This window comes from Anomaloglossus baeobatrachus, chromosome 2 (assembly GCF_048569485.1).
Source record: "Anomaloglossus baeobatrachus isolate aAnoBae1 chromosome 2, aAnoBae1.hap1, whole genome shotgun sequence".
NCBI classification, from domain to species: Eukaryota; Metazoa; Chordata; class Amphibia; order Anura; family Aromobatidae; genus Anomaloglossus; species Anomaloglossus baeobatrachus.
The window spans coordinates 181,836,568-181,848,737 of NC_134354.1; the positions used below are offsets into that span (position 1 = coordinate 181,836,568).

The following is a 12,170-nucleotide window of genomic DNA, read 5'->3' on the forward strand; positions in this document are numbered from 1 at the left end:
CCCCATATAATTCATGTTGATGGGAGTATGTATTAAACCAATATTATCAGATAACAATGAAACCGAAGGAGCAGAGCAGCGGTGTGCAAGTTGTGGCTTTCTAGCTTTTATGATACTAAAACTTTTCATGATCCTCACTATGGTCAAAGGCCACAGATTGCAAACACTAGACGTATCCATCTGAACAGAAACCTTACCCTTTAACAAATGTGTCTGAAGTTCCCCCTGATTTCACAGCGGTTAAATTTTTGGCCTCTTTAACAAGTACTTCAAGAATTCCACCTGTCGGCATCGGAACTTTCTTTGACCTCCTAAAGCTTTTCTTTCCTGTTAAATTGAAGAATTATAATTTAAAAATACATTTAAAATTGTACTAAATTGGTCCAAAATTATAAGGGCTAATTATTTCTATTAGAAGTCTTGGATATTTGTATTCACAAGCTGGATTTTTTATTACTGGTTACCTATTAGGGTGAGACCACACGATGCAGCTGCCGATTGGACTAAGCTCTGCCCTGCCGCTGCAGGTCCAAAGACTGCGGGATTGTGGAACAAAATATTGCCGCTTTTGACCATCATAGAGTATGGAGTCACATATCATCAGCCATTGCACGTGGTCTCAAATCCAGGCCTCCTGTATGCAGCTTTTGCATAAACAAGAATTGTTTTAACAGAATGTTTTTTGACAATATTATTTAGCAGGATCATTACCAATGGTGTGCCACGTTAAACAAATCTGTCTATTACATTTGGCTCAAGCAGTTGAAAAACACACTTTCAAAACCATGATTGTTTATGCAAAAACTGCATCAAAATTGTTTTAAATCCACTCTTGGTTCATCTACAAAAACTTCATATGGGTATGTGCACACCATGGCCAGCATTCCTGTATTGTTTTTGAAGCAAAGATGCTTCAGGAAAACTCCAGCGATATGTTTCCAGAAGTGTCTTCTTTGTAATTTTTTATTGTAATTTTTGTGGAAGTTTTGCCGCCGTCATCTTTTTTCTAAATTTTGGACATAAAATAGTGATGACTCCCATGCTAAAACCACCTGAAGAATGGTCAGGTCACTTCTTTCAGATGGTCATGGGTTTCCAGGCATGATTGATTAAAGAAGTTAAAAAACACGGAACATATGCACAACAAGTCATTAGAACATTTCTTTTCAATGTTTATTGAGTTTCAAAAAAGATGCTGTGTGCACATACCCTTAAAAACCTGAAAAAACATGATTGTGTGTCTTCACCCTAAAGGGATATATATATAGCATGACATTTGAGCCATGGCTATCCTTGAGTGCCGATACACCTGAGGAGACTCAAATCCTTGTCTTTCATGAGTCTAAAGGGGGCTTTACACGCTGCGATATCGTTAGTGACTTATCGTTGGGGTCACGGTGTTTGTGACGCACATCCGGCTTCATTAACGAGATCGCAGTGTGTGATACCTACGAGCGACCTTAAACGATCGCAAAAGAGGTCAAAATCGTTTGCCGTGGAGAGGTCGTCCTGAAACCAAAAATCGTTGTCTGCTTATTAGCAATCTTGTTCCTCATTACTGCGGCACCACACATCGCTGTGTGTGACACCGCAGGAGTGACGAACATCTCCTTACCTGCATCCCGCCAGCAATGTGGAAGAAAGGAGGTGGGCGGGATGTTACGTCCCGCTCATCTCCGCCCCTCCGCTTCTATTGAACGCCTGCTGTGTGACGTCGCTGTGACGCCGCACAAAACGCCCCCTTAGAAAGAGCGACGTCGCAGGGCAGGTAAGTCCGTGTGACGGGGACTAACGAGGTTGTGCGCCACGGGCAGCGATTTGCCCGTGTCGCACAACCGACGGGGGCGGGTACGATTGCTTGCGATCTCGCTAGCGAGATCCCAGCATGTAAAGTACCCTTTATGATGTATTTTTGGGTAAGATCTATTGTAGAATTTTGATTATATATTGTATGTAGTTGTGATTGATTGCACATGGTCACCTTTAAACTTATTTGCTGATAGACTACGTGGGAAGACAGATACTTAAATAAGTGTTTTCCAAATTACTAGTTATCTCCCCTCTTCATGATAGGGGATAACATGCTGATTGCTGTAGTTCCTAAAGCCCTCAAATGATCCTGAAGGACCCAGTTTTAAAAGGAGCAGAGGTGTTGAGCACGCTATTCAGCTTTCTCTGGCAGTCCCATGGAGAATGGATGGCGCAAAGGTCAAGAAAGCACACATGCACCCCATTCAAGATGGAGCTCCATTCTTAGGATCTGTCCTACCATTGGGAGATAACTTGTGATTTTGGAAAAAACTTTAAAAAGTAGAGTGGAGAAGGGAAAACGGTTTCACTAATCATGATTGCAAATGGAAATGAGAAAAATTATAGTGACAATTGCTGCGCATATCCAACTGTCAGTAAGATCTCGAAATGCGTAGACAATTCAATAATTTAGCACTGTAATTTTCACCCTGATTTTTCTTGTTTCGATTTGTAATTACTATACGAACAAAACTGGGGCCGGCAAAAGGGACGCCCGCGGCAACCTCCACATCATACTGAAGGCAACATTAAATATGTTGTTAATACAAAATCTAAGGTGAAAACCATTCTGGGTGGAAGTGGGGGGTCTCCTGTTCTAAGTTTTGGGGAGGTGTATCAGGTTTACATTCTAGTTCATCCCATTACAGATATTTTGCCCTGTGGAGCACTGTCTCTATTTTTTATAGAAATCTGCCACTGGTACACCTAATCATGATTGGTCAGTCTGTGTGATATGTAGGACATGTATGTTTTTATAAGTGTTTATCATTTGTTTTGCTGCTACTGTATTGTATTGTCTTTGCTTGTTTAAATAATGAGTGCTTTTTTCAAATTGTCTGTCAGCGCTGTCTTTTAATATAGTTTATTTTATACAGTACTTTATTTCTACATTGCTATATCAGTCTGTTGTATTCATAAATTGCCCATCAAACTATACAGAAGACTAAACTAGACAAGACCTGTCCATGGATACAGAGGATTTGGTAACCATAGGCTAGTGGGAAAAGGGGGGGGGTGATAGTCATAGGGAAGGAGTCGTAGTAATTTGTACCAACATTGGTACTTGTCAACCCAGCCTTAGAATATCTTGGATTTCATTCTCTTTTAAGCACAAGGGGTTATGACTTTTGAAGAAACAGTGATTCCAATAGATAGACCCTATAACTAGTTTATAAGACTTTACCCGCTGATACTGATTCCAATGGAAGAGTCAAGTTCTTTTCAGGAGGAATATAGCGTAAGCCAATTATAATTTCTCCTTTATACTGCAGAGTAACTTCCGATGTTGAATCCATCTTTAAAAAAAAAGAAGAAAAAATATTTTTTGTATTGTCATTGAAACTTAAAAAAAAAAAAAATATATATATATATATATATATATATATACATACATACATACATATACACACATATATATACACAGTACACAGTAAGAAAAATGTTCTACATACCTCTCACATCCACTTTGGAGCCCAAACATCAGTTTGTCTCCTTTAACTCCTTCACATCCCCACCAGCCTTGTTTTCACCCTCCTGGCCAGGTTAACTTTTTTAAATTCTGACCAGTGTCACTTTATGAGTTAATAACTCTTAGGCTATGCGCACTTTCAGTTTTCACCTGCGTTTCAGGTGCGTTTAGGATCAGTTTTGAACTGCAGCGTTTTTGTGCCCAAATGCATGCGTTTTGGTTTTCCATTAAAGACAATGAGAATTCATGATTTCTTGTCCGCACTTTGCGTTTCCAAACGCATCTCATAATTTGCATAAGTTTGGTTAAAAACCATGCGTTCAGAAAAGGACCCTGTCAATTGTTTTTGCCATTTGTGGTGCGTTTTGTTAACATTGAAGTCAATGAGAAGTAGCAAAAAGCAAGAAATATCAAAATTCCTGCGTTTTACCTGCTTTTTCATTGCAGAAAACATGCGTTTTGGACTACCACAACGCATACTTTTTGAACATCAAAATAATGATTTGATATGTCCCTTTACACACACACATAATCCGACAATTAAATCTAAGAATAATATGCATTTATTGCTATTTTACCGATAAAATGTATATTAACGCTATAATTTTATTAAATATATATTTTTCCATTATTTTTCCCATTAATATAGATTTGTCCCTTTTTTTTCTCTTTTTTCATTCTGTTTGATTATTTAATCTTTATTTAGCAGTGTTTTGATGTTGAAAAGGCATCTGTGAAAACGCATGTGGAAACACATGGAAAAAGCGCTAAAAACGCATCTAAAACGTGGTAAATACGCATGCATTTTCTGCGCTAAATTTCTGAAAAAGGCAACTTTGGCTAAATCAATGAAGGCTAAAACGTGCGTTTACAACTGCATGTAGGATGACGGAAAGTGCGCACATAGCCTTATACTCTTCAATGGATCCCAGTGATTCTGAGACTGTTTTTTTGTATTGTATTTCATGATAGTGGTAAATTTAGGATAATATTTTTTTGTGTTAATTTGTGAAGATATCGGACATTTGGTAAAAATTTTGAAAATGTAATTTTTATGGCCTTAAACCAGAGCGTTATGTCAAACTAAATAGTTAATAAATGACATGTGCCACATGTCTATGTTACAACAACACAATTTTTAAAACATAATATTGTATTGCTAGGAAGTTGGAAGGTTCAAAAGTTCATCATCAATTTCTAATTTTTCCAACAAAAATTTACAAAACATTTTTTTAGGGCCACATCCTATTTGAAGTGACTTTGACACTAGAGGCCAATATGACAGAAAGTACACAAAAATAACACCATTCCTACAACTGCACCCCTCAAAGTTTGCAAAATCAAAACCAACAAGTTTATTAACCCTTTAGGTGCTTCACTAAAACTAAAGCAACCTTTTCCCACAAAATCGTTACTTTAGCCCCAAATTTTGCATTTTCACAAGGGCAACAGGAAAGAATGCATTGTACCATTTGTTGTGCAATTTCTTCTGAGTACGCCGATACCTCATATGTGGTGGAAAACTACTGTTTCGGCACACAGCAAGGTTCAGAAGGAAAGGAGCGCCATTTGAATTTTAGAATGCAGAATTGGCTTGAGTGTATAGTAGACACTATGTTGGGTTTGGAGAGTACCTGATGTTTAAACAGTGGAAACCCCCATAAATGACCCCATTTTGGTAACTAGACGCCTTAAGGAATTTATCTAGATGTTTGGTGAGCACTCTGAACCCCTAGGTGTGATACAGAATTTTATAACGTTGAGCCATGAAAATTAAAACATTTTTTTTACTACAAAAATGTTGCTTTAACCCCAAATCTTTCATTTTCAAAAGGGTAAGAAAATGCACCATATAATTTGTTGTGCAATTTCTCCTAAGTATCCAAATATCCCATATGTGGTGGAAACTACTGTTTGGGCACAGGGCAGGGCTCAGAAGGGAAGGCGCACCATTTGACCTTTTGAATGCAAAATTAGCTGGAATCGTTAGTGGATGCCATGTTGTGTTTGGAGAACCCCTGATGTGCCTAAAGGGTGGAACCCCCTCCACCCCAAAAGTGATCCCATTTTGGAAATCAGACCCCTCAAAGAATTTAAGGAATTTACCTAGACATGTGGTGAGCACCTTGAACCCACAAGGGCTTCACAAAAAGCTATAATGCTGAAAATTAAAAAATACATTTTCACCACAACAATGTTGATTTAACCACTAATGTTTCTTTTTCAGAAGGGTTACAGAAGAAAATGGACTTTACTGTTTGTTGTGCCATTTCTCCTGAGTTCGCCAATACCCCATATGTGGTCATAAACTACTTTTGAAGCACAGTACAAAGTGAAGAAGGGAAGGACTGCCTTAGGCCCGTTTCACACGTCAGTGAAAAACACAGCTGTTCTTCACTGACGTTTAAAAAACGCCCATGTCCCTCCGTGTGCCGTGATTCACGGCACACGTGGGTTGTCTAAGTGCAATCCGGGCTCCGTTCTTCGTGGCCTGTGATTGCACTTAGAAATCAACTCACCTGTGCCCGCTCCCACTCTCCATGGTGCTGATCGCTCCTGCGGTGCAGCATCCGGCCGGCGCTGACCCCCGCAGCAGCTGCTTCTGGGTCGGCTGTGTCGTGCATCATGAATATGCGCGACAGTAATGAGCCGGCTCAGAAGCAGCAGGGAGAACAGGCTGCACAGAGCGTCGCTGGAGCCGGGTGAGTTAAAATGCTTTTTATTTTAGAAGCACTTTTTTTCTGGCACGTGTTTCACGGACCACACCACTGGGTGGTCCGTGGGACATCAGTGATGCCAGAAAAAAATGGACATGTCTCCGTGCGGCAATCACGGACACGCGGGTACGCCGCACAGAGACACGTGCAGTGAAAAATCACTGACGTGTGAGCAGACCCATTCATTATAATGGGTCTGCGTATGTCAGTGATTCTGGTACGTTTAAAAAAAAGCACAAACGTACCAGAATCACTGACGTGTGAAAGGGGCCTTATTGGAGTTTAGATTTTGCTGGAATGGTTTGCAGGTGCCATGTCATATTGGCAGAGCCCCTGACATGCCAAAACAGCAGAAATCCTCCCATAAGAGACCCAATTTTACAACTTACACCCCTCAATAAATTTATAATGAATTTATCTATGAGTTGACACTACAACTGTGATGGCTCACAAAATTTTATAATTTTGGACGGTAAAGAAAAAATAATTCCATATTTACCACTAAAATGTTGATTTAACCCCAGATTTTCAATTTTCACAAGGGGAATAGATAAGACAGGCCCCGTAATGTAGTGCCCAGTGCATTGAGGTGCCCATACATTGTGCCACACCCAAGCTTCTGTAGACACACACCTTGTAAATTAAGTGGGCTTTCCTCACTACAACAATGCCAAACATGTGCATGCTAACTGTGGTTTAAACACATTGTGGTGCTCAGGAAGGGGGGCATTTGGATTTCGGAGTGCAGATTTTACTGTTTTTCTTTTTGGGGGGAACTATAGAGATTTTCTATAGCCTTTCTGCTACCAACAACGTGGAAGCTTCCTATATTTCCATTAACAAATAATGGACCTGAGAGGGGACTTGTTTTTTTATGGGTTGAGTTGAATGCTCTTTGGTGGCAATTTAGGGTACAGATCATTTTGGATCAGTTCATATTTATCTGTGTTCTATGCTGAGTATTTACATCAGGATTTCAATCTACATCTCTGAAATCTGTGATTCAAGTGAAACCCCAGATGGATGCATTCACTAATGAGGCAACAGAGTTGACTGGACTCTGTTTAGCCTCTGTCCAGTGGTGTTTGTCTTTTTAAAGGTGCACAAAATTGTTGTTGACCGCGCTTTAGTGCATGTCTTAAAAGACTCGTAAAAAGATGAACAACGCCAGATCACAGATCAAACAGGACTAATTACAGTTAATTTTTCATTGGGAATTTTGTTTGATTCACGTTTTTCAGAGATTTACACAATCTCCAGTGTAAACGCTCAGCGTAGATCACAGGATAAATGTGAGCTACGCCTTACTGTGATCTTTGGGAAGCAGAATGAACAAATCAACAACAGTATCAGAATTGGCATTATAAGTGATAGGGTGGCTTTCTTGATCATATCAGTACTATTACAGCGATACCAGATTTATCTGATTTATATAGGGTTTTTAACCCCTACACGAACATGGACGGATCTTTCCGTCATGGTGCCCTGGGCCTTAACGACCAAGGACGGATCTTTCCGTCATGGCGTAATCGCGGCACCGGAGCCTCCGGTGACTGCGAAAAGTTAGCATAAAGCGCAGATTCGGGGAGGAGGGGACCTGTCAGGAGGGGTGGTGCCTCCTCCCCGGACCTACGGAGGCTGTGATTGGCTGATGAACGCCGCTCAACCAATCACAGCCACTGTAATGTTCCAGCCATTTAAAATGACTGAACCATTGAAATCCAGCCCTGACCAGTGCAGCTGTAGCACTGGCCATTGGCTGGAGCTGGGTGACCTCACTGGATCAACCTCCCCCAGTTCCAGCAGCTCTGATTGGAGAGATCGGCCTTGTGACCGATCTCTCCAATCACAATGGACCTGTTGCCGGTGACCGCCCCCGTCACCGTCACTTGTCGTCCCTGCAGCACGCCAGCACAGTGATTGTATACAGTGCAATGGCAGTGCGACAAGCTCCGGTCCCATGCTGTTATGTAACCGGAGCATGGGACCCGGAAGTTGCCGCGCCGCCATTGCACTGTATGAAACTGGCGAAAAGCCTCCCGATCCGCCGCCGCCGCTGCCCTCCGCGATCTGCCACCTGTCTCCCCGATCTGCTGCCCGCACCCCCACCCCTCGTATCTGCTGCCCGCACCCTCAGCCCCACACCTCCCAATCCGCCGCCGCTGCCCTCCGCGATCTGCCACCTGTCTCCGCGATCTGCTGCCCGCACCCCCACTCCTCGTGATCTGCTGCCCGCACCCCCACACCTCCTGATCCGCCGCTGTCCTCCGCGATCTGCCACCTGTCTCTCCGATCTGCTGCCCGCACCCCCACCCCTCGTGATCTGCTACCCGCACCCCCACACCTCCTGATCCGCCACTGCCCTCCGCAATCTGCCACCTGTCTCCCCGATCTGCTGCCCGCACCCCCACCCCTCGTATCTGCTGCCCGCACCCTCACCCCCACACCTCCCAATCCGCCGCCGCTGCCCTCCGTGATCTGCCACCTGTCTCCGCGATCTGCTGCCCGCACCCCCACCCCTCGTGATCTGCTGCCCGCACCCCCACACCTCCTGATCCGCCGCTGTCCTCCGCGATCTGCCACCTGTCTCCCCGATCTGCTGCCCGCACCCCCACCCCTCGTGATCTGCTACCCACACCCCCACACCTCCTGATCCGCCACTGCCCTCCGCGATCTGCCACCTGTCTCCCCGATCTGCTGCCCGCACCCCCACACCTCCCGATCCGCCGCTGCCCTCCGCGATCTGCCACCTGTCTCCCCGATCTGCTGCCCGCACCCCCACCCCTCGTGATCTGCTGCCCGCACCCCCACCCCCACACCTCCCAATCCGCCGCTGCCCTCCGCGATCTGCCACCTGTCTCCCCGATCTGCTGCCCACACCCTCACCCCTCGTGATCTGCTGCCCACACCCCCACCCCTCCCGATCCGCCGCTGCCCTCCTCCGTCTGCCAGTGTCACCGCTCTCCCCGATCTGCTGCCTAGCCCCTCCCCCTCATGATCGGCTGCCCGCCCCCTCTCCTCCGTTATGCGCTGCGCCCCCTCTCCTCCGTTATGCGCTGCCCGCCACTCCCCCTCGCGATCGGCTGGCACCCCCTCCCCTCCGTGATGTACTGCCCACTCCCCCCCACCTCTCACCCCCGTGATCGGCTACTCGCCTCCTCCCCTGTCACCCCCGTGATGTGTGCTCCCTCTCCTGTCACCCCCGTGATGTGTGCTCCCTCCCCTGTCACCCCCGTGATGTGTGCTCCCTCCCCTGTCACCCCCGTGATGTGTGCTCCCTCCCTTGTCATCCCCGTGATCTGAGCTCCCTCCCCTGTCACCCCCGTGATCTGTGCTCCCTCCCCTGTCACCCCCGTGATCTGTGCTCTGCTCACCTGTCTCCCCCGTGATCTGCGCTGCGCTCCCTCTCCCACCTCTCACCCTCCCCGATCTGCTGCCTCCTTCATCTCCTGTGATCCTGCTGCCTAGATCCATCCTGTAAGGTAACTATCCCCAATCTCACCTCCCACTCCCCATCCCCCCTTCACCCCATCCTCTGCCGCCCCTGCATCCACTGCGCCCTCGACCATCCGCCCCCACCCTATCCCAGCCGCCTCCACCCTATCCCAGCCGCCTCCATCTCACAATCACAGATGCTCCCTTTATATGCCGCTGCCCCCCCATCTGCCACCCCCCATCTGCCGCTGTTCTGATCCATCCTGTAAGTATTGTTCGTGGCTCTTTTCTAACTATCCCCAATCGCATCTCCCACTCCCTCTCCCCCCCTCCTCCCCCACCTGCTTGCCGCCAAGTGCTGATCAGCTACGTGATTGACTGATCAGGTACATAATTGTTGCTCTAGTTTTTGCTTTTTTTGTGCACCCCAAATAAAAAAAAACAAAAAAAAAACTTGAACAATTAGGTACCTGATCAGCAAGCGTCCTGCAGTCATACTCGACTTTGGACAGGACTTTTTTCCATCCCACCTAGTCCCCCCCCCCCTTTTTTTGCAGAACATTCGTGCGTGCGCCCTGTTTTTTTTCTATGCCATGGGGGGTCTAGTTTCCAAAATGGGGTCACATGTGGGGGAGCTCCACTGTTTCGACACCTCAGGGGGTCTCCAAACACAACATGGAATACGCTAATTATCCTAGACAATTTTGCGTTTGAAAAGTCAAATGACGCTCCTTGCATTCTGAGCCCTGCTGTGCGCCCAAACATTTGATTTCCACCACATATGAGGTATCTGTGTACTCAGGAGAAATTGCACAATACATTTTATGGTGCAATTTTTCCTGATACCCTTGTGAAAAAAAACTACCTGGTTGAAGTAACAATTTTGTGGTAAAACATTTTTTTTTTTATTTTCATGGCTCAACTCTATTAACTTTTGTGAAGCCCCCAGAGGATCAAAGTGCTCAATAAACATGTAGATAAATTCCATGAGGGGTCTAGTTTCCAAAATGGGGTCACATGTGGGGGAGCTCCACTGTTTCGGCACCTCAGGGGCTCTCCAAACGCAACATGGTGCGGCTAACGATTCCAGCTAATTTTCTGTTCAAAAAGTCAAATGACGCTCCTTCCCTTCCGAGTCCTGCGGTGCGCCCAAACAGTGTTTTTTCGCCACATATGAGGTATCTGCGTGCTCATAAGAAATTGCCCAACAAATTTTGGGGGTTCATTTAATCCTGCACCCTTGTGAATATGCAATATTTGAAGCTAAATTAACATTTTTGTTGCAAAAAGTAAAATGTTCATTTTTTCCTTCCACATTGCTTTAGTTACTGTGAAGCACCAGAAGGGTTAATAACCTTCTTGAATGTGGTTTTGAGTAGCCTGAGGGGTGCCGTTTTTTGAATGGTGTCACTTTTGGGTGTTTTGTGTCATGTAGACCTTTCAAAATCGCTTCAAATGTGATGTGGTCCCTAAAAAAAGTGGCTTTGTAAATTTTGTTGTAAAAATGAGAAATTGCTCATAAACTTTGAACCCTTATAACTTCCTTAATTTTTTTTTCCCCAAAATTGTTCTGAGGTAAAGTAGACATGTGGGAAATGTTATTTATTAATTATTTTGTGTCATAGGTCTCGTTGCTTTTAGAGCATAAAAATTCAAAGTTTGAAAATTACAAAATTTTCAAAATTTTCACGAAATTTCAGTTTTTTTCACAAAGAAACACAAAAAATATCGGCCTAAATTTACCACTAACATGAAGCCCAATATGTCACGAAAAAACAATCTCAGAATCACCGGGATCCGTAGAAGCATTCCAGAGTTATAACCTCATAAAGTGACACTGGTCAAAATTGCAAAAAATGGCCTGGTCTTTAGGGTCAAAATAGGCTTGGGGCTGAAGGGGTTAAGTTGGCTACTATCACACTAAAAATTATTTTTTATAAAAATAAAGGTTTTTTTCAGCCAACATTTTGATGGCTATAGTTTTTTTTATTTTTCTGCTGACACAGTCATGTACGACAATATTTTTTGCGGGATGAGGTGGATTTCTAATTGGTACCATTTTGGGCCACATAATATTTTTGTATTGCTTTATGTGAGGCAGAATCAAGAAGAAACAGCAATTCAGGGAATTGTTATTTTTTTGTTTTTTTTTACTCTAATCACTGTCATAAAAATTATAAAACAGCTTTATTCTTCAAGTCAGTACGATATAGTGATACCACATTTATATTTGTTTTGTATGTTTTACTGCTTCTACACCATAAAAACTAAAGAAAAAAAAGAAAAAGGTTTTTGCATTGCTGTATTCTGAGAGTTACAGCTTTTTTATTTTTTGCTGATGGAGCAGTGTGGCTTGTTTATTGCAGGATAAGATGACATTTTCCGCTATGCCATTTTTATTTACTTGAGCCTTTTTGGTTGTTAATTATTCCACTTTTTTGTAAGCTGTATGATGAAAGGACATAGTTTTGCTAAGATTTTTTTTTTTTTTTTTTTTTTTTTTTTTACGGTGTTCACTG

At 43.9% G+C, this 12,170-nt stretch overlaps 1 protein-coding gene across 4 annotated transcripts in view; it reads right to left on the reverse strand.

Moving 5' to 3' along the window:
- Positions 1-12,170, reverse strand: part of SYTL5 (synaptotagmin like 5) — a 399,667-nt gene that overhangs the window by 29,397 nt on the left and 358,100 nt on the right. For all 4 annotated transcript variants that reach the window (XM_075335512.1, XM_075335510.1, XM_075335511.1 and 1 more), the window contains 2 exons: positions 3,215-3,326; positions 198-327 (listed from right to left, as the gene is read on the reverse strand). In XM_075335512.1, the coding sequence (XP_075191627.1) occupies positions 198-327; positions 3,215-3,326 (242 nt within the window). The remainder of the gene's footprint in view (positions 1-197; positions 328-3,214; positions 3,327-12,170) is intronic.